The sequence below is a fragment of the Amblyomma maculatum genome, chromosome 3 (assembly GCF_055883805.1).
Source record: "Amblyomma maculatum isolate TAMU_Amacu chromosome 3, ASM5588380v1, whole genome shotgun sequence".
NCBI lineage: Eukaryota > Metazoa > Arthropoda > Arachnida > Ixodida > Ixodidae > Amblyomma > Amblyomma maculatum.
The window spans coordinates 204,668,908-204,692,615 of NC_139346.1; the positions used below are offsets into that span (position 1 = coordinate 204,668,908).

At 49.2% G+C, this 23,708-nt stretch overlaps 1 protein-coding gene across 1 annotated transcript in view; it reads right to left on the reverse strand.

Moving 5' to 3' along the window:
• Positions 1–17,846, reverse strand: part of LOC146197492 (uncharacterized) — a 41,040-nt gene extending 23,194 nt beyond the window's left edge. Inside the window, exons 1-4 of the mRNA XM_084597189.1 lie at positions 17,771–17,846; positions 17,107–17,255; positions 5,138–5,242; positions 1,587–1,711 (exon numbers count right to left, since the gene is read on the reverse strand). Coding sequence (XP_084453315.1) covers positions 1,587–1,711; positions 5,138–5,242; positions 17,107–17,255; positions 17,771–17,846 — 455 coding nt within the window. The remainder of the gene's footprint in view (positions 1–1,586; positions 1,712–5,137; positions 5,243–17,106; positions 17,256–17,770) is intronic.
• Positions 17,847–23,708: the final 5,862 nt, after the last annotated feature.

Consider the following 23,708-nt stretch of genomic DNA (forward strand, 5'->3'; position numbering starts at 1 on the left):
GTCTCAAAATACCCCGAGAATAAGGGGGAGGGAGGCAGGGCGTGGTGGCTGCGGCTCTTAATTGAAGCCCTCCACGGACGCGCGTTGCATAACGGCTCAGAGGGAGGCAAGGAGACAAAGGTCACGTAGAAAGGCGTGACAGCGAAGCGCCGAGATTACGATTCGTTCTGGGCGCCGCGAACTTCCCTGAGCAGTGCATCAGCTGTCCTGGCTCTCGCAGCCCTTTCATGTATGATGTGGTGGCTGCGTGGCGTCGGTGACAGCCGTTAGCTGTTTCGCTATATAGCATCATCCGCAGCCATCTTTTTTTTTTTTTTCGCGAAACTTATGATGTTGCCAAGGCCTTGTCCTAACCATGCCCGAAGTCGTTACTTTTTTGCCAAAAGGATGTTGACTACGGCTGGCTGGTTCATACTGAACTGACATGGAACTCTCTTGGAAGACACGTGATCACCATTAGCCGGCAGAGTGCGGTACGATAAGGACTTCGTTGTGGGCTGAGAAACACGACCACACATATCATGCATCTCGACATACACAATGCACGACTGCATACACAGTTGAAAGTAAAAAGGAATAATTAGCACTATATAGTGACTTGTTTCCGGTGCTACAGAACAAAGCTCGGCGCTGCGGTTACAAATATGTCGATAACAAACGTTTCGGGCATGTTCGCAAAGAACGCAGCCACGCCAGCCGGGCGGCGCGATTTTCGCCTTTGCCGTGAGGTTGGTGTGCTAATATTTTTTTACTCGCTTGTACTGGAGTGCATCACCACACAGGCCTCTTTAACTGATTTGAATCTTCTAGTGGCAGCCCTGGAGAGGAGACGGGGATTTCTCTTTCCACTTTGCCCCCTGCTGACCCTATCAAGCTGCAGCTGGCTCTTCCGTGCATCATCCGGGACAGGTCGCATGTGTGTAACAATGCCGCCCTTTCTCTCAAATAGACTCTCGCATACAACAGCTAGAGAACGATAACTACTGCGCCCGAGGTTGCGATAGTGCGCCTTTCGACGTCATTTCCGGTTTTAGTAATGACCGCCCTTTCTCCAATTTCAGGTTTGAAGAACGACGGTTCGGATCGATTCCTGAAGCACTTGCTTCAATTACTAATGCTGCGTTTTGTTTTTAGTGCCCTCTTTTGAGGTGCGACTAGATACCACTCCTTTTGAAGAACGAAAAAGTTCGTTACAGTTGGCCTTTAATACGCTTGAGAACTGACCGGAATACTCGAGTTCAAATCCCACCGCGACAGCCGCATTTCGAAGGAGGAAAAACGCGGAAGGCGTTTATGTGCTGTGCAATGCTAGTGCGCGTTAAACATCCCCAAATGGTACAAACTATCCCGTAGCCCTCCACTACCGCATCTGTTTCTCTCTTTATGCTTTCACTTCCCCCTCCTTTCTCTTACGGCATGGTTTAGGCGTTTACCGAGAAACGTGGCATGCAGATACTACGCCTTTTTTATACATATATTCTACCGATCCTCGTATAGGTCTGAGTTCCCGCATCTGCAGACCTAATGTTTTTGCAACATGCAAGGTAATGCCTTCGTGCATGCAAGGCCTAATTTGCTTCACAAACATATACTCGCATCGTTCCACTGTGGAGCAGACCGGTGCGCTGATGGTGTGTCTCAGCATGTAGTTAGCGCTCACGCATCCGCACAGCTTCTCCCACAGGTGCTGGATGCACGTCTCCTCGCACTCCTGCGAACAAACGCCAAGGTGCTCGCGCATGACGATACGTCGACAGGCGCGCTGGCGATACAGGCACTTGACACTCTTTAGTCTTCATTGCGAAATGCACTTGCGTGAACATGAAATGCGTGCATACGGCCTCACATTGCTGAACCTCCGTAAAAATGATTCTAATCTAAACTAAACTATGCCACCGAAAACCCTCTTTCCTCCAATCAACTCTCTCTGTGCCAGCTGCGCTCATCTGACCTCCGCAAACTTCCTTATCTCATCCGCTCACCGAACTTACTGCCGGCCCGTGCTCTACTGTATACACTTGACCTCTCTTGCTATCCAGTCTGTTATCGATAACGACAGTCGGTTATCGTGCCTTCGCATTACGTTCCCCCTCTGTTCCCATTTATTTTCCTTGATTTCTACTATTAGAATGTCAGCCTCTCGAGTCTATTCCATGATCCACCTGAAGGCTTCTTCTCTCTCAAGGTTACACCTATCATTTTCCTTTCGATAGCTCCGAGCATTGTGGTCAATGCAAGTTGAGCTCTTTTCGTTAGTCTTTACGTGTCTGCTTCATAGGTGATCACTATAAAATATAATTGCTATAATCGTTTCTCTTAAGGAATATTGATACACTGCCGTTTATGATATTAGAGGGACCCTCAAATTCGCTCCATCTCGTTCTGATCATCCTACTTATATAAGTCTCGAGGTCCTGATCTGCGGCCGCTATTCGCCCCAGCTAGATGCATTCCCTTATCGCTTCTAAAAATGAGCTGCATATCGCAAGATGCTGTTTCATTCCAACACTGTTGAAAACTATTCAGCTTGCTGCTCAATAGTTTTAGACTCACCGTTATGCTCTGCCTGTCTAGGTCGCTGATTGTGTTTGGTAATTGGTTCATCGAATTACCTGGCAAGTGAATTTCATCATCGAACTGCAGATTACAAGATTTTTTTCCTCAAACATTTCTCCCGAGTTCATGTCAATACACATATCTGGATACCTGCTGTAACAATTAGAGCGGTTAGTCAACACAAAGAGGGAAGCGCGCATTACAGCACAAAGCCAGGTGAACGATACACAAATGACATCTAAGCGAAAACCGAGAGCCTGAAATGGAGAGTTGACCATAAGGGAAGAGAAGGGTGGGCAGGTAAAGATGAGAGCAGGACAGGTAAAGACGAGGTTGGCAAGAAGGTTAGACCAGGAAGCTTGCTGGATTATGGGGCTTGGCGGATAGTGGGTTTATTTAGTTCATATCACTCCATCTGAATCCGTGCTTCCCGCCCCGAACTCATCACATCCGTGCTCATATTCGTGTAAAAGTGGAGCACGCGTATAAACTTAGCTCATATAGGCACCCAGTGCACGGCAAGACATGTGTTGCCTTCAACAGTAATCAGAAATTCATGACTGTTTCTTAGGAGACGTGGCTGCCTCCCCCGACCTTGAGAGCACGCAATTTGTGTCTCCATGAAGCGCTTCTTATTCACTGAATGGACAGTATAATTGGACAAACAGCCACTTTCTACTTGTTACCCTTGGTAGAATTGCTGATTTAATGGTTAATGTTTATTTCGTTTTTTTTTTTTTTTTTTTTTTTTTTGTCACTGTATTGCTACTGCTTGAAGAATTATTCTCTCACATACTGAAGCCAGACTATAGGACCGAACAAGTTCTGAGAAGTTTTCTGCAACATGAATGAAAAAGAAGAAGAAGAAAGTGCTCGGACAGCATATGAAGACAGCGGCAAGAGTCACCCTATTCCAGTATGCCAACTGAGTACCCAGATAACATGGTGTTACGAACCATGCAGCATAATCAAATTATCGCTTCGTCGTGAATTTCAACCGCGGAGGCACCAGTCATCGAGAAGCCGCTCCATTATAAATGGTAAGGTGTATAAGGAATTGATAAGATCGAAATTTATTCCATTTATTAAACACCTTCCGAACACAAATGACTGTTGAAGACGTTGTCAAAGAAAAGAAAAACAACTTGTACTGGTTTCCTGTTTACAGATTAAGGCGAGGTCGCAAAGTGCGCGCGTAGTGGAATAACAGGGAAAGGAAGCGAAGTAAACGCTTATTCCAATAGCCTTTCCGTGGCAACAGCTGTGACTTTATCATTCGGGTTTCGCAAACTACATCTCGCAAAACAGTGGGGCGTATTCCCGCTCTTCCGGCGGCTGTGTCCCCGGAAAGTCATGGAATATTCGTGCTGTTTGTTAAAACCTACTCTCCTTGTCATGTGCGTCCGCTGCCCGCGGATATAAATACCGCCGCGAGAAAGCTCCCCGTTTGGCGATAATCACTGCGACACACCCATTCCGATTGCGTGTTACTTCGACCGGGACTTGTCGTAGCGGCTGGGGAGTGCTTGGATGGCATCCACAAAGTACTTTGTCGCGCAATCAAGCGTAATTTCGTGTTTCGAGCGGCTGGTCGCCTGGGGTAAGGGTATCGTGGAGTGTGCTGAATGCATCGCATCCGCGCAGCTCCTTTCGTAAAAGTTAAACCTTGCGCCGTTATTTTCGGAAAAGCCGAATTATAGAGGCAGATAATTGTCAAACCTACTCGTCATCAAATAATGGGATTTTTTATCTTAATTCTCCATACCTTTAGCCGTTTATTGTCCCGGAAAGAGCTCCTTTACCTTGCTGATGCTCTGCGGTATTGACGTAACGGGAAGAGACGCGCCCTGCGTCAGTAGTAATAAACGTGTTGCTGGGCGATGCCAGGTGCTTCATTTGCTTCTGATATGCCTCCAATTTGGGTATCTACGCAGAGACGCCCGTAAAATGCGTTTCTCGATTCAAATCAAGCATACAAGAATGATTTTGCAATCCTACCTTCATGCCCAATAAAAGCACTTAAAACGTATAAGGTAAGAACCTGAGTAAAAAAAAAAAAAAAAAAAAAAAAAAAAAAAACTCAAAAAGTGGATAGTGCTATAGGAATACGCTGTTTTCACTGAGGAATGCCTCGCAGGATGTACTGAGAGTTTACCTATAACTTCCTCTAAATATATTAGCTAGGCTTAGAATATAGGGTGACCCAGTCGGTTAAGGGGATAGGGGAATAGCGGGGCTCCAATGCGCATGCGCAGAAGGCTGAGATGAATGGGAGGAGGGCGTGGCTAGGTATAGGGACGCATGCGCATCAACGCCCCGCTATTCCCCTATCCTTCTAACCGATAGGGTCACCTATACTAGAACTCCTTAATGTTGCTGCGCAGTGCCCTGATTTAACAAAGTGAAGACGCTAACTCTGGCGCACAGTTAGTAGTACTTTCGGCCAGAGTGCAGCGAACATGTCGCCAGTGTGTCACAGCGCGTGCTGGATTCGTGATCTGATTAGCTTGCCTGCAGTTGTTGCACTTATAACTGGGCGACAAATCATTCTTGTTTAGCTCGTGTCGTGGCTGCGTTATACCTTGTCCTGGGTCTTGGAGAATCCCGTCCTCGTCTTGGTGTCGTTGAGTCGGTGGTAGTCTATGCACGCTGTCTCGTAGGGCGGGGGCAGAGTGAGCACGTCAGTCTGTGTCAGCAGAGAGGAACATAAGCAAAGCAGTGACTCACCAACAATAATAAGAGCAGGAGACTTCTCCGGCTCCTTAAGGAAAATAATTTACATTGGTTTTTATAATATGCCTTATGGCAAGCTTGCGTAATAAAAAAAAAAAATAAGCAAAGCAGAGTCTATTCACCAACACCGTGTTTACAAACAAATGAGGCGACCGCCAGGGCCGACTGTCGGCGAAAAGTAGACTTAGCGCTGATAGGAATGCATGTCAACGAAAGGTTTCAAAGTATTTTTCACAGTGCGCCAATCCTTCCTCGAACAGTAACAACGAACATCCTGCGAAAGTACGAAACGTCATTTCAGAAGCGAAGTATTTTTAAAGATCCGCAAATTGTCGCATAGAAGTCGACCGCATCAAGGGATCACAGGTCAGCGTTGGTCTCTGCAGGAATTCGTAATGCAACTCGTTAACATCATCTCGTTCGTTATAGTACTCCGCGTTCACGTGGCTGCGACAGATGCGCGTCTCCTTTGTATAGTAGACGTGATGTTTGTTTACGAAGAGACTTGTATCTCGGCGAGGCAAAGCGAGGACGTTTGATTGAAATCACTCACTCTGAGCGGCTATCTCCCCGGCCGACACCTCGATACGTGACTGGCTACGATAAGATTATGCGACTACAACATTTAGGCAGAACTTCTCTTCAAGGAATGAATATTTAAAAGAAGACGGTGTCAACAGAGTATCATAAAGAAGGGGTCTATCGCAACGGGGGCCTTCTTCTAAAAAAGGGCAGTGGAAAAGTGAGGTGGGCTCAGCGGAAAGTATGCTGAAAAGTTGAGGCGTTTTGTCGAAGGAACAAAAAAAAAAAAAAAGAGAGAAGTTGCCGACGGTTACGTTACTTCCTAATGCGAAATTTGAGCGTAGCTCATCAGCTGATTCACTTTTTCGATAGAGGCAAAGATTTCGAGAAATCCATGTATGTACCATTACAGGCAACTTTTTATTTTTAATTTTTAACACATATTCTTTCAAGAAACACTTCACTAACAGTTGTTGACTGTCATGACGGAAGCTTTGTGGTCGTCCGAAGCCTTCCACTACGACACCACTTTCTCTCTTTCTTCAGTGCCACCTTTCTCCTTTTCTTTACAGCTGGGTTAAGGTGTCTGCGCGGAATTGTGACAGATACTGCGCATTTTCTTTGCTGTCAAACAATTTTACACGTCGCTGATGCCTGCTGTACTGCGTCTATTTCTATATGCTCTGTGCGTGCGGCGTTCGAGAAAGCGCCAAATTAAAGACGCCGTATGGACGCCTGGATCGAACACCCGGCGGATGTAATTCCCTGCCTGCAGACGCCGTCATGCGGTCGCCTCTTTGTTGCTCAGACGCTTATCCGGTGGTGGCACCAATAATTTTCGACTATTTCTGTGTAATTTAATAGACGTTCGTCCATGTTCTGGCAATCGGGCGGCTACACGGTTATCCGGAAGTAGAGAGCTCGGCCTAACTCGTGTGTCGCCTGGTTACCAGGAACAGGCGCGTGCGCTGGAGTCCATATTAAGCCGACTTTTCTATTCAGCTGTTTTCCGGTAAGGATTCTCACCGCTTCCGGTGCGATCCTGCCCTTTGCGTAATTGTAGATGGCTGTTTTGTTGTCACTAATTATGAATTTTGCTTCCCTTCCTACGCAAACGAGCGTTATCGCAACTTCTTCAGCTGTTTCGCAATTGCGGTTTCTGTTAGTGGCTGCCGATACTGGGGCGCCTCGGCCGTCGACTACCAAAGCTCCGCCGCACTCGACTTCCCACTCGCCGCATCAACGTATGCAACTGCCTTGCTGTTCAGTGGCTCGAAGCGATTTTTGAGTGCTTCTGCTCTCCTTTGTCTCCTTTCCGCGTTGTATATGGGGTGCATGTTTCGAGGAAGAGGGAAGATGGTTAGCTTATCTCGGTGTATCTGTGGGATGTTCGAATTTTGTTGCATCCCTCTGTCTGTCTGCAGGCCTACCATATTTAAAATGGCCCTCCCTGTAGTTGTCTGGTTTAGCCTTTCGAGTTGCGACACTCTGATTGCCTTTGTTATTTCTTCCCACGTATTGTGTACCCCCATAGCGAGCAACCTCTCTGTGGATGCACTCATTGGCAGGACTAGGGCCCTCTTTATGCATCGTCTAATGAGTGCTTCTAATTTTCTTTTTTCCTCTGCTCTAAGGTTTAAATATGGCGTAGAGTAGCTTATGTGGCTTATGACACATGCCTGTTTAATTCTGATCAAGCTCCTTTCTTTTAAGCCTCGGCCCTTCAGTGTTAGTCTACTGAATATGCCTAGGACTTGTGTGGCGTAGCCTTCCAGTTTCTTTAGTATTCCGTCGTTGTATCCGTTCTCTTGAATATATAGCCCTAGGATTCGTATTTGGGCAACCTTTGGTATTGACATTCCTTCGACTTTGATATCGATTTCACTGATTTGCTTGCACCTCAACGATTTTGGGTTGTATAGAATAGTAGTTCTGATTTCTGTGGTGAGCACGAAAGCCCCCTACGAGCCGCGTAGTCCACTACTGTGTCTGCCGTTGCCTGCTGTCGTATCTCTATGCTCGCATCACTCCCCTGGTTTATCCAGAGATTGATGTCGTCCGCGTACATGCTAAATTTGAGCCCCTCGATGTTGCTCAGCGCTTTTGGGAAATCCCTTATCGCCACGTTGAAGAGAAATGGGGAGATAACCGATCCCTGCTGTGTGCCCCTGCTTCTTAGCTGCAATGTGGGAGACTCAATGTCGTGCAATTTAATGCAGGCTGTTCTGTTAAGAAGCCTCTTATGTAGTTATATGTTTCGGATCCCACTCCGATCTCTTGGAGACCGCTGAGAATCGCCTTATATTTGATCTCAATCTCCCGGTGACGTCATCACCAATAATGACTTCATGCGCGGATGTGACGTCATTATCACTTCTGGTTATTATACATGGCCGGATGTGACATCATTATGACGTCACCATGTGATGGCGTCATGGTCAGTCATCTGTCATTACTCATGCCTATTTAGTCATGACTAATTAGAAGTAGTTAATGACTAGTTCATCATTAAGTACTGCTGATTAAGTGACTAGTTAATCATTAGTACAGGTTAGTGCCACGGAGGAAGAGGGTTGCTGAGCTAGGGGTCATAGAGGGGGATTCGGAGCTGGTTACGAGGCCGAGAGGAACGGCGACGACGACGCGAAACGCAGGAACGGGCGCCAAAGAGCCGCGCTCTAAAAATTCCACAAAAGAGAAAAGAACGCCGAAAAAGGTTTTTGTGAAGAGGAAGAAGTGCACAAGGAACATGCCAGTCAGTGGCATCGTGATCGCTGCGCGTGCTGGATCTGCCTGTGTTCGCTGCCGCTGTATTCGAAGCTGATCTGCTCAGTCCTGCTGATCAAGTCCTGTTGATCCGCTGAATAAACCCCCCATTCTTACATTTGGTGGAGGTGCTGGGTAAGATCTATCCTCTCGCCCTGGAACTCCGCAGCCGTACATTACCACCTCCTGCGATGCCTGAGGACGTCAGCCACCAAGCCGTACAAGTTGGCTCTGCCATCATCTGCCCCGGCTCCCTCCGCCAGCGTGACCCCGCCATCTTCAGCGGCACTGACGACCACGATGTCGAGGACTGGCTCACATCCTATGAACGAGTGAGCGTTTACAACAAATGGGACGCGGAAACAAAGTTAAGCAACGTCATTTTCTATCTCACCGGCGTAGCAAACCTATGGTTTCGAAACCATGAAGCGGACATTCCATCATGGTCCGCGTTTAAAGCCAGCTTCTCTGAAGTCTTCGGCCGACCAGCTGTGAGGAAACTCCGCGCTGAACAGCGCTTGCGTACGCGGTCTCAGCAAGCTGGCGAAAATTTCACGAGCTATATCGAGGACGTCGTCGACCTGTGCAAGCGCATTAACCCACACATGTCAGAGGCCGAGAAGATCAAGCACATTCTGCAAGGCATCGATGACGATGCCTTTCAGATGCTCTACCGCCGCAACTACTGTGCAGATGGCCGCAAGTGGTTGCTAGTTATTCCCCGGCAGCTACGTTCGCAAATTTGTGACTATTTCCACGCTGACCCACAATCCGGTCACGCGGGCGTCTTCAAGACATACACTCGTCTCCGGCTGCGTTACTACTGGCGGGGTATGTACACCTTTGTACTCAAGTACGTTCGCTCATGCCTCACCTGTCAACGTCGCAAGCCATCTCCTCAACGTTCTGCTGGAGAGTTGCTGCCGTTACCCAGCCCACCACGTCCTTTCGACCGCGTCGGCATTGATTTGTACGGGCCGCTTCCCTACACTGCGGCCGGCAACCGCTGGGCTATCGTAGCCGTTGATCATCTGACGAGGTATGCAGAAACCGCCGCACTTCCATCTGCCACAGCGTCAGAAGTAGCTTCCTTCATTTTGCAGCGATTTGTTCTTCGCCATGGCGCACCTCGAGAGCTGCTCAGCGACAGAGGACGCGTTTTCTTGAGTGATGTTGTAAAAGCCTTGCTCACCAAGTGCAACATAATTCATAGAACCACCTCCGCCTATCATCCCCAGACTAATGGCCTCACTGAGCGTTTTAATCGTACCCTTGGCGACATGCTCTCTATGTACATCTCCTCCAACCACTCAAACTGGGACCTCGTCCTTCCGTATGTCACGTACGCATACAATACCGCAACGCAGTCTACTACTGGCTTCTCTCCTTTTTTTCTCCTCTACGGCCGTCACCCCTCTGCAACAATCGACACCATACTCCCGTATCAGCCAGACATATCAGAGTATACACCTGCGTCTCAAGCAGCCCAGCATGCGGAAGACTGTCGACAAATCGCCCGCGCATTCACGGCCAACACCCAGTACCGCCATAAATCCAACCATGACAGCCAACACTCGACACCGCACTTCTCGTCTGGCGCTCTTGTGTGGCTATGGATACCTTCCAATGCCCCTGGACTGTCTTCAAAATTTCTTGCTAAATATCATGGCCCATACCGTGTTCTGGAGCGCACCTCTCCGGTTAATTATGTGGTGGAACCTGTTACGCCGTCCCATGATCTACGCCGGCGCGGACGCGAGATTGTTCACGTCCAGCGCCTCAAACCCTATTACGACCCTGCCGTCTTGCTCACACCGTAAGTCGCCAGGATGTCTCCTCTTCGTCCCGCGGGTAATTGTGAAGAGGAAGAAGTGCACAAGGAACATGCCAGTCAGTGGCATCGTGATCGCTGCGCGTGCTGGATCTGCCTGTGTTCGCTGCCGCTGTATTCGAAGCTGATCTGCTCAGTCCTGCTGATCAAGTCCTGTTGATCCGCTGAATAAACCCCCCATTCTTACAGTTTTCTTTATTTTGGGTTTAACCTGTCGTCTCTACTCAGGCTGTGAGGTACACGATTACTTATACCATCGGGGGTTATTTAACGCGCAATGACATCGTACAGCCTACGGCCGTCTTTAGCGTTTCGGCCCCCATCGAAACCTGGCCGCCCCGGCGGGGTTCGAACACGGCTACTACAACTCAGTAGCCGACCGCATAACCCCTATGCCACAGCGGTGCCGAAGAGGTGAGGGTGCACGCTCTAGAAGTTAAAATGGTAGGCTCTGCTGCCAAAAATCACGTGGGATGGTGGCATTGGTGCCACACACGTAAGCAGCCGATGCAAAAGACACACAAATACACGCACGCGCAGATGTTTGATATTGTCACGTAGCCGTTCAGGCCCGTAACCAGAAGGTCGGTTTTAATAGGGGGTTGACCTAGTAAGCACAGAAGAGCAGGTCCAAGAGAGCACTGAGTGACAGCAGCAGACTTCAGCTTCTTCTCGAACGCCACGGGGCCACTTCTTCGAGTCCGCGCACGAGACTCTCGATGAGCAGCCGCCTAGCGGCTGCTGTTGCACACGCTACATTACCCCCCCTCTCTAAAGAAAAAATAAATGTCAACTTGATGAATTCGAAAGCAGAAAGAAAAAAAATAAAGCAAGAAACATGCGTTAGGCGGTGTGCTAATTTTCTCGCGAAAAGTACGGCTTCATGCGCACGATATGGACAACCTCGGATTTCTGCTGGCGACGAGTAGAAGAAAAGCCGTCCGGAAGCACTTCGTACGTGACGTCGCTCAGCTGACGGAGCACTTTGTATGGCCCAAAGTACTGCTTCAAAAGTTTTTGAGATAGTCCCCGACGTCGAATCGGAGTCCAGAGCCACACTCTGTCGCCCGGTGCGAAAGTCACTACACGGTGTCGGTGATCGTAACGCTGGGCGTCTCGGCCTTGCTGGTTCCGGATGCGTGCCCTCGCCAGCTGTCGCGCTTCTTCTGCGCGTTGAGTGAACTCCTCGGCGCCAACTTCGAGGTCACGGCCGTCGTGGGGCAACATGGCTTCGAGCATTGTCGAAACTTCGCGGCCATACAATAAGGAGAACGGCGTCATTTGCGTTGTTTCCTGCTGCGCTGTGTTGTAGGCAAACGTGACGTACGGGAGGACGTCATCCCAAGACCGATGTTCAACATCCACGTACATGGACATCATGTCGGCGAGAGTTTTGTTGAGACGTTCTGTCAAGCCATTAGTTTGTGGATGGTAGGCGGTTGACCTGCGATGGGTAGTGCCGCTTAGCTGCATGACAGATTCCAGTAGCTTGGCAGTGAAAGCAGTGCCTCGGTCCGTTATTATAACTGTCGGGGCGCCGTGCCTCAGGACTATGCGTTCGATGAAAAATTTCGCTGCCTCGATTGCCGTACCACGCTGAAGGGCCTTCGTTTCAGCGTAACGCGTGAGGTAATCTGTAGCGACAATTATCCACCTGTTGCCGGAATCAGAGATTGGAAAAGGACCCAACAGATCCATGCCAACTTGTTCGAATGGGCATCTTGGCACTTGAACAGGATGCAGTAAACCGGCCGGTTTCACAGGCGGTGTTTTCCGTCGCTGGCAATCATGGCATGTTCTCACGTAATGTCGTACTGCGGCCGCAAGGTTTGGCCAGTAATAACTCTTCTTAATTCGGGCCAGAGTTCGAGCATACCCCAGGTGACCCGCGGTGGGCTCGTCATGACATGCCTGTAAGATTTCTTCGGAAAGAGACTGTGGTACGACGAGGAGGTGATCTCTTCCCGTCGCAGCGAAGTTGATCTTGTATAAGACATTGTTTCGCATGCAGAACGATGAATGCGCTCTGGCGAAGAGACGGGGAACTTCTGTAGTGCGCGCTTCCAGAAAATCGATAAGTGGTGCGAGAGCCGGATCGTTACGTTGCTGCTGCGAAACAGTGAACGCGTTGACGGCTGCGATAAGGGGAAAGTCTGGTTCTTCGTCTTCCCGCGCAGCCTCGTCAGGTGAACGGGACAAGCAGTCAGCGTCGTTGTGCTGACGTCCAGACTTATACACGATGGTCATGTCGAACTCCTGTAGCCGTAAGCACCATCGTGCAAGGCGTCCGGAGGGGTCTCGCAAGTTCGTTAACCAGCACAGAGAGTGGTGGTCACTCACAACCCGAAAGTGCCGGCCATAAAGATAGGGTCGAAATTTCATCACCGCCCATACAACAGCCAGACATTCTTTTTCGGTGGTGGAATAGTTCGATTCGGCACGGGACAAAGTCCGGCTGGCGTATGCGATAACTCGCTCGGCACCGTCTTGCCACTGGACGAGTACAGCGCCTAGACCCACGTTGCTGGCATCTGTGTGGACCAGAGTCTCGGCATTCGCATCGAAATGGGCAAGCACAGGTGTTGTCTGCAAGCGGTGCCGTAACTCGTCGAATGCCTGTTGCTGTTCGTCTGTCCAGGTGAAGGTGACATCATCCCGGGTGAGACGTGTCAACGGAGCGGCAATGCGTGAAAATTTTTAAATAAATCTGCGGTAATAGGCGCAGAGGCCCAAGAAACGGCGAACTGTCTTCTTGTTACATGGAGTAGGGAATTTGGTGACGGCTGTTGTTTTAGCGGGGTCGGGACGAACTCCTCGATGGCTGACGACGTGGCCCAAGAACAGGAGCTCTTCATAGCCAAAGTGACACTTTTGTGGTTTTAACGTGAGGCCGGCAGATCTGATAGCCCGTAGCACAGCGGAGAGACGTTGGAGGTGTTCCTCGAACGTTGGTGAAAACACAACAACGTCGTCCAGGTAGACTAGATACATCTGCCATTTAAGACCAGATAGAACTGCGTCCATCATTCGCTGAAATGTCGCTGGAGCGGAGCACAATCCGAAAGGTAGGACTTTGAATTCATAAAGTCCATCGGGCGTGACAAACGCTGTCTTCTCGCGATCACGTTCATCGACTTCGATCTGCCAGTAACCGCTCTTAAGATCAAGCGATGAAAAGTAGCGCGCGTGGCGCAGCCGGTCTAATGAGTCATCGATGCGTGGCAGCGGGTAGACGTCTTTTTTTGTGACCTAATTGAGCTTACGGTAGTCCACACATAACCTTAAACTTCCGTCTTTCTTCTTAACGAGGACAACAGGTGAAGCCCAGGGACTCCTCGATGGTTGTATGACACCGTCATTTAACATCTCGTCGACCTGTTGAGCAATGACTTCGCGCTCCCGCGGTGACACTCGGTAGGGGTTCTGTCGGACTGGTCGGGTGCGGTCGTCGGTTATTATGCGGTGCTTGGTCAAGGGCGTCTGTTTAACCGCGGAGGCGGATGAGAAGCAGTCTTGGAACTGAAAGAGTAGCCCGACGAGTCTGTCCTTCTCTGCCGGTGAGAGAGCGGGGTTCACATCAGGGTCGAAGTTGGGCGTTTGGCTGGCAGACGTGTTGGTCTCAAGAACAAAGCAGTCGTGGGCAGCTTCTGCGACACCTTCAAAGTAAGCTACCGTGGTGCCTTTAGCAATGCGTTGCCGTTCGTTTCCGAAGTTCGTAATCAGCACGTGAGCTAGGCCATTAGTCAGATGAACTATACCGCGTGCAACACAGACTCCATGATGTAACAGAAGCTCTGTGTTCTGTTCGGCAACACCGGCAGCACAGGACTGGTCGTCGCACCTGACTGTGACGAGAGCAGACGAACGTGGCGGCATGGATACATCCGCGTCAACGATGAGTAAAGGTGCGTGGCGTCGTTCTGAGTCAGCGGTCATTGTTGCAGACGTCGAAAACGTTACAGTACGGCGAGGAACATTAATAATGGCCCCATGCTCACGTAAAAAGTCCATGCCGAGTATGAGGTCCTTGCAGCAGTGCGGCAGGATAACAAAAACGGCTACAAAGGCTGAATCCGCGATTGTTACTCGGGCAGTGCATCGTCCGATCGGCGTCATAAGGTGACCGCCAGCAGTACGAATTTGCGGCCCCAGCCATTCAGTTTTCACCTTGGAGAGCCGATCTGCGAAATTCTTGCTTATTATTGAAAAGTCTGCTCCAGTGTCTACCAAAGCGGTTACTGGGTGTCCGTCGACGAGAACGGAAAGGTCGGAGCTAACAGCGTGATCGGCTTGAGGTTGATTGGGAGTTTCGGGTTCTTGGAGCGGCGGAGGCATCGTAGTCACAGCATCGGGCTGAGTCGTCACGGGAGGGTCTTCGGGACATCGATTCCGTTCGTCAGCAACCTGCCCCCCTGAGGTCGCCGCCTTCAGTTTCCCCGGTGTGGGCTTGGCGACCGGTGCCTTGACACATGATTAAACTCACGGCGGCCGGGTGACGAGTAGCGCACGGGGGAAGACTGTGTACTGTCGCTCGAAGAGGTTGCCCGGGTTGCCAGATATTCTTCGATTTCTGGAGGGCGTTCGCCGACCCGGGGAAGCGGGGAATCACGAGCAAAACCCCGAAGACCGAGTTCACGGTATGGACAACGACGGTACAAGTGGCCGGGTTCTCCGCAGTGGTAGCACAGCGGCCGTTGGCGAGGAGTGCGCCAGACGTCTGCCTTCCGAACCGGTTGCTGCATGACGGGGCTCTGCTGGGATGGCGGCTGGTAGGGAGGCTGGTAGGATAGTGGCTGAGGAGCGGACGGCTGCATGACGAGACTCTGCTGGGTTGGCGGCTGGTAGGAAGGTTGGTAGAGCGGTGACTGCAGAGTGGGCGGCGGCGGTGCTTCGAAACGAAGCTGTTGCGCAGGAGGCATTGCAGGCCGACGAAGAGCCGCTGCGTAGTTCATAGAACGTGGCTCCAACAGTGACTCAGGCGGTGAAAATGTCTGGCGGATTTCTTCACGCACGGCTTCGGTGACAGCCGCGGCAGTCGGATTACACGATCCAAGATTGAACTTGAGGAGCTCTCCTCGCAAACTACCTCGCGGATCAGCTCACGCAGAGAGTGATCTTCAGTGGACCCGTTCAATGTGGCCACACTGCTGAAGGGTTGACGACAGGCAGACTCCGTGCGCCGGTATCGTTGCTGCAGGGCTCGCTCAATGAGGGTAGCTTCATTGATGAAGTCCGCGACGGTTTGGGGTGGACTGCGAACCAGACCAGCGAAGAGGGGTTCTTTTACGCCCTGCATCAGGTGCCGCAACTTCGCTGATTCTGTCATGTCGGGATCAGCCCGTCGGCAGAGACGGGTCACGTCCTCAGCGAACATGGCCACGCTCTCGTTAGGTAATTGTACACGAGCGTCTAGGAGGCGGCGTGCGCGATCACGGCGGTCATGGCTGGCAAAAGTGTCCCGCAGCTGCTGGCGAAAGGAATCCCAGCTTTGAAGACTGGCTTCCCTATTCTCATACCACGTTTTTGCGCAGTCTTCAAGGGCGAAATATACATTGCGCAGCTTCTGAGCAGGGCTCCACTGATTGAATTGCGCCACTCGCTCGAATTGGTCGATCCAGTCGTCGACATCTTCCGCAGTAGCGCCATGGAAACTGGGGGGCGTACGAGGCTGCTGAAGCAGCAACTGATGCTGACTTGCCTGTGCCATTACAGAAGTCTCGAACTGCTGGTCAGCTGGCGTCGGTTCAGGTACAGGAGCGAATTCCGGCGCCAGACCTCGGAGGCGACGGCTGTAGCGATGAACGGGTGTCGACACGAGCGGAAGCCGGTTGGGACTCGTTGAGCGGCTGCGAGAGGCCCGAGACATGTAATTCAAGGCCTCACCTCCACCAGTGTCACGTAGCCGTTCAGGCCCGTAACCAGAAGGTCGGTTTTAATAGGGGGTTGACCTAGTAAGCACAGAAGAGCAGGTCCAAGAGAGCACTGAGTGACAGCAGCAGACTTCAGCTTCTTCTCGAACGCCACGGGGCCACTTCTTCGAGTCCGCGCGCGAGACAGCCGCCTAGCGGCTGCTGTTGCACACGCTACAATATACGTGTATGACCAGTCAACAAAATTTCGTCTAGAATACCAGTGAATATCGCGTTCTCTCTTCGTTCGTCTTCCTTTCTCGGCTGCTCAAATATCAGTATCCATAATTAGTTTTGATAGTTACCAAGGCGAAATCCTTAAAGGCTCACAAAGCGACGCAAATATTAGGCCGAATGTTGTCCGCAAAATGTGACCCCGGAAGCGGTTCCAGACACGTGATCACAGCAGCCGAGACATTAAATGATGGAAACGAGCTGTACATTTAATAAACAATAAAAATAATTGAAATGATACAATATTAAACTCGTAAATATAATGAAAGTAAAAATAACAAAAGTAAAAATATAATAAAAAATATATACACTATTCGTGTAGTTTGAAAAACAACGAAACGCGGAATGGGCCTCATAAAGGCAGTAGGCACAGAACTAGCAATGCTTTTGCATCTTCGCACGTAAGGAGACAAGCGCACCTGTGAAATTTTACTGCTTCTCCATGCCCTCTCCCTTCCCCTCTCTGCCTTAATAGGGACATTGCTGCGAAGAAAGAGACGGGTGCTTCTGGCCGTGGCTGTCCCATGAGCGGATAATAAGAACGCAAGTGGTCACCTGCTTTGCCGCGATGACGTATTTGTGGGTGGCCGTCATCATGACTGTCCTGGGCAGGCCCCCCGAGAAGCTTCCTGAGTCGTGAACGGTCGCCATGATCGCTTGGTGGCCCCCAGGGTCGCGACCGGCGTGCACCGTCATTTCCAGCTCTGCCCGATGAAAACAAAGAGAGAGCGGAAAGGGGACTCTCAGCAAAGCTTTTAATCTCGCGCAAGTAAAAGTGTTCAAAGATATTGGTCCTTCTCATTTCAAGTCCTTTTAGGCTTCTTTACAAAGAACGCGTGCACGGTATTGCTCAGTGTCCACGCCTCCGAGAGGGCTGGTGAAGGTCACCTTAGCAAGAAGCTGTAGCCACGCGGCAGTGATTGTCACCGCCAAGCGAACATGCGACCCGTTTCAGATATGCTTCGCCATTCTTATTATGAAGTGGTTGCAGACCGCTTTTCCGTGGCCATAATCTCGGCATCAAAATTTTGGAACAGGAAATTCTTACCAGTACTGGGCACACTCCAAGACAAATGCGCGCAGTCTGGCCTGTCCCACACCGGCTATGCGTCTGTTAACACATCATTAAAAAGTCTCGCAACACAGTTATCTTGACCCTAACCATGCATTAGAGAGCTAGACAATAACTACTGCTGCTGACACTGCACTCATAACTCACTGTATTTCCAAGGTTCGGGACATTCGGCGATAGCCGTTTCCGCATCTTTTAGTTCGGCCGCCAAGTCAAAGTCCATGGAATAGCAGACGGTGTGTAGCACGTACGTGTAGGCAACCTTCCACCTGGTACAAATGAATAAATAAATAAATAAATAAATAAATAAATAAATAAATAAATAAATAAATAAATAAATAAATAAATAAATAAATAAATAAATAAATAAATAAATAAATAAATAAATAAATAAATAAATAAATAAATAAATAAATAAAATATGTATATATCATTATACACACATAAAATTTGTGGGCTTCCAAACAAAGAACACTATGCCATCCCCCATAACACAAGACATAAAATACAACGGGCTTATATAAATCATTAATACCGTTTCTTGGGCTAGTTGGTTCATATTTGTACTGTGAAAAACTGCGCCGAACTAAACACACCACACCACGTCTTCTTTCTTGTGGTGTGTTTAGTTCGGCGCAGTTTTTCACAGTACAAATTATATATATCAAACGTGATAAATGAAGGTCATACTCAAATATATTTTTTTGCTAGCAGAAAGACAAAAAGTAGGGAGAGAGGGGCATTGAGTTACCATAATGAAACTTACCAAAGGAAGGCCGGGCTTAGCAGCACTTGTTGATATGAACTGAATTTTTTTGTATTTGTGTGTATTTTGTGCATACCACATGTCTGTATACTGATATGACAGAGGCAGTACTTCCCACAACCGATCTCAATATTACAAGCGAGACTGATGTACCCAGTATGTCCGAACGGGGGCGTGGGTAGATGTCGCCATCGGGTGGAGAATACGGCCACATGGCCATTGTCGACGACATCTACACTGCGCAAGTAGAGCTTGCAGCCCTCTTAAAAGCTGCACAGTCTCCTAAATATCACTGCAGGCACAAGCACGAACTATATCTGTTCCCGGATTTGTCTCTGCGTATGAAGTGCGCAGAAAAGTATTTCCGAGTCCATTATCTATACTAAAATAATCGGTGATTTATTAGTGACATTTCACGACCTGATTCTCAAGCTTAGCATCCCAACAACAATTTCCTGAGCGCCTGCAGACGCCGACACTGAAGGCAACGAATGGACCAACAGCGAGGCGCGAACAGAAGCATCTAAAATATCAACCGCGCCGAACGCACTTTCCATCATGGCGGGTACCCAAACCGCCATGTTAGAAACTTCCACCTCCAAAGAAATAGGGAGGAAGTGACGCTACCCTTGAGCGTTACCGCAGTGCAAGAGAGGAACGTGCGAGGAACGGGCATTCCCCATACCCCTTATGCTGGAGGTTAGGAGAATCGAGAAAATAGCGGGGCACGAATGCGCGTGCCCAGAGTGATTTCCGCACTCCTCGAATTTTCAGCGAAGCATTCCGCGCGTGCGAATTTCCAAAAACTTCTTATTGGGGGCTGCACATACGTTAGTCCGCCAGCTCGCAACCATCTTTGCACCAACACTGTCAACTTCAAAAGTTATTTAACAAAGACCCCGACGAAGATATGTGCCGTCACTGCAAGCACAAACGTGCAGTGACCGCTACCCATATCGTATGGGTATGTCTAGAATATTGTGATATTCGAAAAAGGTCTCTCGCAGAAATTTCCATTGCCATCCGTCCAGCCAGCCAACCGACAAGATCCCACTGTCTCTCGACAGCGCGGCCGTGCATCTCTATGCTCTGGGGAAAGCTCGGAGAGTTTGTCGATGCAGACCCAAGAGCCAAGCTTTACTGCAATCGACGCCTAGTGAACCAGACCCATCTCGGCCTCCTTGGCTGTGGCGGTACCAGATGTCCGTACAGATGCCTGAACAAAAGTGCCCGCTCAGGGCTTTAAATAAAAGACATCTTTCCTCAATCGTATGACAGCTTCGGGTTTGAAAAATGTTGGTGGTATCGCTGGCTCTTAGCAACAACAAAAAAGCCTCCTCAGAAAATTTGACCATTCTATTGTGTTGCCATTAAGATTAAGAAGTTCGCAGGGGTCAAGTGGATGCAGCTAGCACAGAACCGAGTTAAGTGGAGAAATATGGGAGAGGCCTTCGCCCTGCAGGGGGCATAATCAGGTTGATGATGATGATGATGATGATAGTGTTGCCAAGGTACAAGCAAGAAGGCAGCAGCCTCCAACTGCGTTATCTCTGACGTTTTCTTCTACCTTCCCGGAAACGCTCAACACGTGTCGCATTTTCGCACTCGCTGTTATTTTATTCGGGCGGTAATTTCTCCGCAAGATCATTAATCATGCCGTCTTGATCACACTGTAACAGCCCTTGACGGTGGTACACTGCAAAGCGCCCTTCTGAGGCGAGAAAAGAAAAGAGAGATAATGACCGTGAGCGAATTAGGCGCCGCTCTTACGATCCATTCCAGCTATAATGTCTGGCGCTTGAACTTGCCGTAATTGCGAATGTCCCTGCTCTGTCTTTTCCGGGTCTCTGACGCAATTGACGTATTTACTGAGGAACTAGATGATGCCCGATAAACACGGCCGCTAAAGAAATGGCTGGGGTTCAGCCCAGAGCGGAAGCTCGATTAAGCGTAGTCAGATATAGTTTCCTGTGGTTTGACTCATCTATGGCTGTTTGCGAACGTCAAGGAAATGCAGCTGAAGCACTGGTCCTACCGCGGGAATTCCTCAGCGGCTGTTAGCGAACATCAAGGATTCCACAGCGCTGTCTAGACGACACGAAGGTGTCGAGGGAATTTTGAAGGGGGAGGTCTCAGAAGGCGAGCCAGATGGGCAGCGGTGGCGGTGCAGGGAAAGGGTAGGCAGGGAACTGGAAGGTTGTGTGGCATTCTGGCAGGCAATGGTGAATATTTGTGGATATATGTGCCGGCATGAATAAAGTTTGGCAGGTGTGTGAAGAAGGAGAACAAGCGAAGCAGAAGAAGCGAGCGGCACCGGCTGCTGGCACCGCATCTGAGGTGAAATCCAAGCGTCAGATGGCATTCACGAATGATAGCAGTTGAGCTAGCGCTCTAAGAGAAAGCTAACTGTCGTGTTATCACATCCTTACGGAAAAGAATGCTTTCTTCTTATGTGCACATACGCTGGGTTTGTTTTCCTCCTGTTCACTTGCACTTCCCGCCACCATCCAGATATGCCGTAATATCATGTTTTCTTAATGCATGCAGCGACTTTTAAGTATTTAATACATGCCCATATGTCTTGCAATATTTATAGCTGCTGCAGTAAAGTCCTGCAGTTAGCATCTACGCCGGTAGAAAACAGAGTATAAGGGCTCTATTTCCACCACAATTCGAACACACTTATACCCTTGTCACACGAGCAGCCTTAACCGCAGTTAGACCTAACCGCAGTTACCGGACCTAACCGCAGTTACCGCAAACTGAACTGCGGCGCTGCTACACACGCCCAAATACAGCCGCAAGGACTATCACGTGGTCTTGGCGTATTCGCCCTTGTTCCTCAAGTTTACAAACCTTTAAACATAAAATAATAAGAGCATTAGGCTGGAGATTGAAGATAAGTGCTTCAATAAACAGTTTTGTTATGTTTGATATGCATTAAATACGTGTTTTTCTTCAACTTTAGCGAGAAATAGAAGCAGTCTTTCAACAGTGGTCGTAGTTGGCTTTGTAGCCATATTTTTAGCCGCAAATAGCCGGAGTTCTGTATATGGTTTGTTCGTGTAGGCTGAACTGTGGTGGCTTAGCTGAACTTCGTGGGCTGAACAGGTGGTTTGAGGAGTGCGCTTGTTATAAACATTATTACCTTTGTGGTTTCGCGACAGTAGCACTGCACAGTGAGTGAAGTGCGCCTCGACGAGAATCGCAGAGCGCGCTGGTGTTTACGAAGTTGGTGAGACCACACAACTGCGCCTCTCAGCGGGCAGCTGTGGGAAATCGATGGCGCAGTATGGTTTTGCGGAAACTGGAGACGATGAAGACGATTTCTGGGCAATGATCACCATGCAGCAAGTGGCGCTTCACCAGCGTCGCATCCAGCAGTTGCACTTGCTTGAAGCAATCGATGCAGCAGAAGAGGAGCGTCAGTACGCTGAAGCAAGGTGTCGCCGCATCATGGCAATAACTGCGCGGCTCTGCTCTTCCGAGCGGCGATTGTGGGCTTATCCACGAGGGCAGTCGTGGTATGAGACTACGGTGCCACACCTGCCGGACAGCGAGTTCAGGGCGCATTTCAGAGTGACCCGCAGTATTTTCCGGTACATTCTGAATTTGTGCGAGTGTATGCAGCGGCAAGACACGGCTATGCGGAGAGCAGTCCTTTTGGATAAACGTGTGGCTGTAAGTTTGTATCGGCTCGCGTCCTCTGCGGAAGAACGAACAATCGCCAACGCTTTTGGCTTAGGCCGGTCGACTGTGAATACTATATTTCGGGAGTTTTGCGCCGTTGTTGTACGTCAGCTGGGCACAAAGTTGGTGAGACTTCCCAAGCGAAGTGAGTTGGCGGAACACCTTCGCCAGTTTACTGCTGTGACCGGCTTTCCGCAAGGCGTGGGAGCCCTCGACGGCTGTCACATTGAGGTGTGCCCGCCAGAAGAGCACGCCTCGGATTACATTAACAATAAAGGATGGTACAGTACCATCCTTTTGGCCATCGCCGACCACAAGTACAGATTTTTGTATACGAACGTCGGGTCTCCCGGAAGAAATCACGACGCTGGTGTATTTGAAAGCTCGAGCCTTCCAGGTATACTGGCCAGTCACCTATTCAGAGCTGAAGGAAAGGTTGTGGCAGGAGTAACAGTAGAACCCCTCCTGCTTGCCGATCAAGCATTTCCATTACAGAATCATATCATGAAACCATTCCCAAATCCAGGCCCACCAGGCTCACCTACAGGAGTGTTCAATTACCACTTATGGCGAGCGAGACGCATTGTTGAAAATGCATTTGGAAGGTTGAAGGCTCGTTTTCGTATTCTATTGAAATGACTCGAGTGCGACATTACTAATGTCAACAATGTAATCCGCACATGTTGTGTGGTGCACAACATCTGTGAAGAAATGGCTGACTGCTGTGATGCAAGTTGGTTCGATGAGGTACAAGCCCGAGACCGCGGCCGTCCTCAACCATCTTGCTCCAGCAGCCGGGTTGAGCCATCAGGTGTTGAAGTTCGCAACGCCCTAATGAGCCACTTTGCCTCAAGTTGAACTTTGCCCTAATCCTGTCATCCCAGCTATTCTTTGTGCGCGTGTGTGTGTGTGAAAAATGTGCTCGAGTGCTTTCTATTTACTACTTACTGTAATCACTTCTGCCGCTTCCCCCTGCTGTGAAATATTTTGCTCCTTGTCTGAAGTAAAAGTGCTTTCTGTACCCAAGTTTCACTGTGAAGTTGTACGCTATCGAGTGTATATAATGAGCCAAGAACCATAAGTCGAGAAGTAGAGATGAAAAATAGAGGCCTATATTCCATTCATTTTTTTGCCTCTTGGGAGGGAAGGGAAATATTTAACTGGTGCTACCTAAATGCCTCTTTAAGCATTGGCGTGACTTTATTTTGTGCAACAGGCAGGCAGTGCACCATGCACGAAGAATCGAGGCTACTTTATGGATACATTTTCCCAGCCTAGCTGAATAGCTGCTAATTTAGGCCGAAATGTCTTAACTGCCTTGAGTGTTCCTATTATGAGAAACAATACTTGTATACATTTGCCTCGTGGATGTTTTGAGAAATATAAATGATTAGATTTTAACATGTGCTTTACAGTTCATCATTTCAGGTAGTTAGGAGGAAAACTGCTAACTAGCTCAGTTTCTATCTTCATTGTACTTACCTTGTGTTCTAGTTAACAGTATCATGTTTAGTGTATAGGGAGACACTTAACAAAACTGACATTTTAGGCAAAATAAGATTCATAACATTCTGCATTGACACAGAGGTTCTCGGATTGCCTTTCTGAACACTGCAGCTGATATACTGT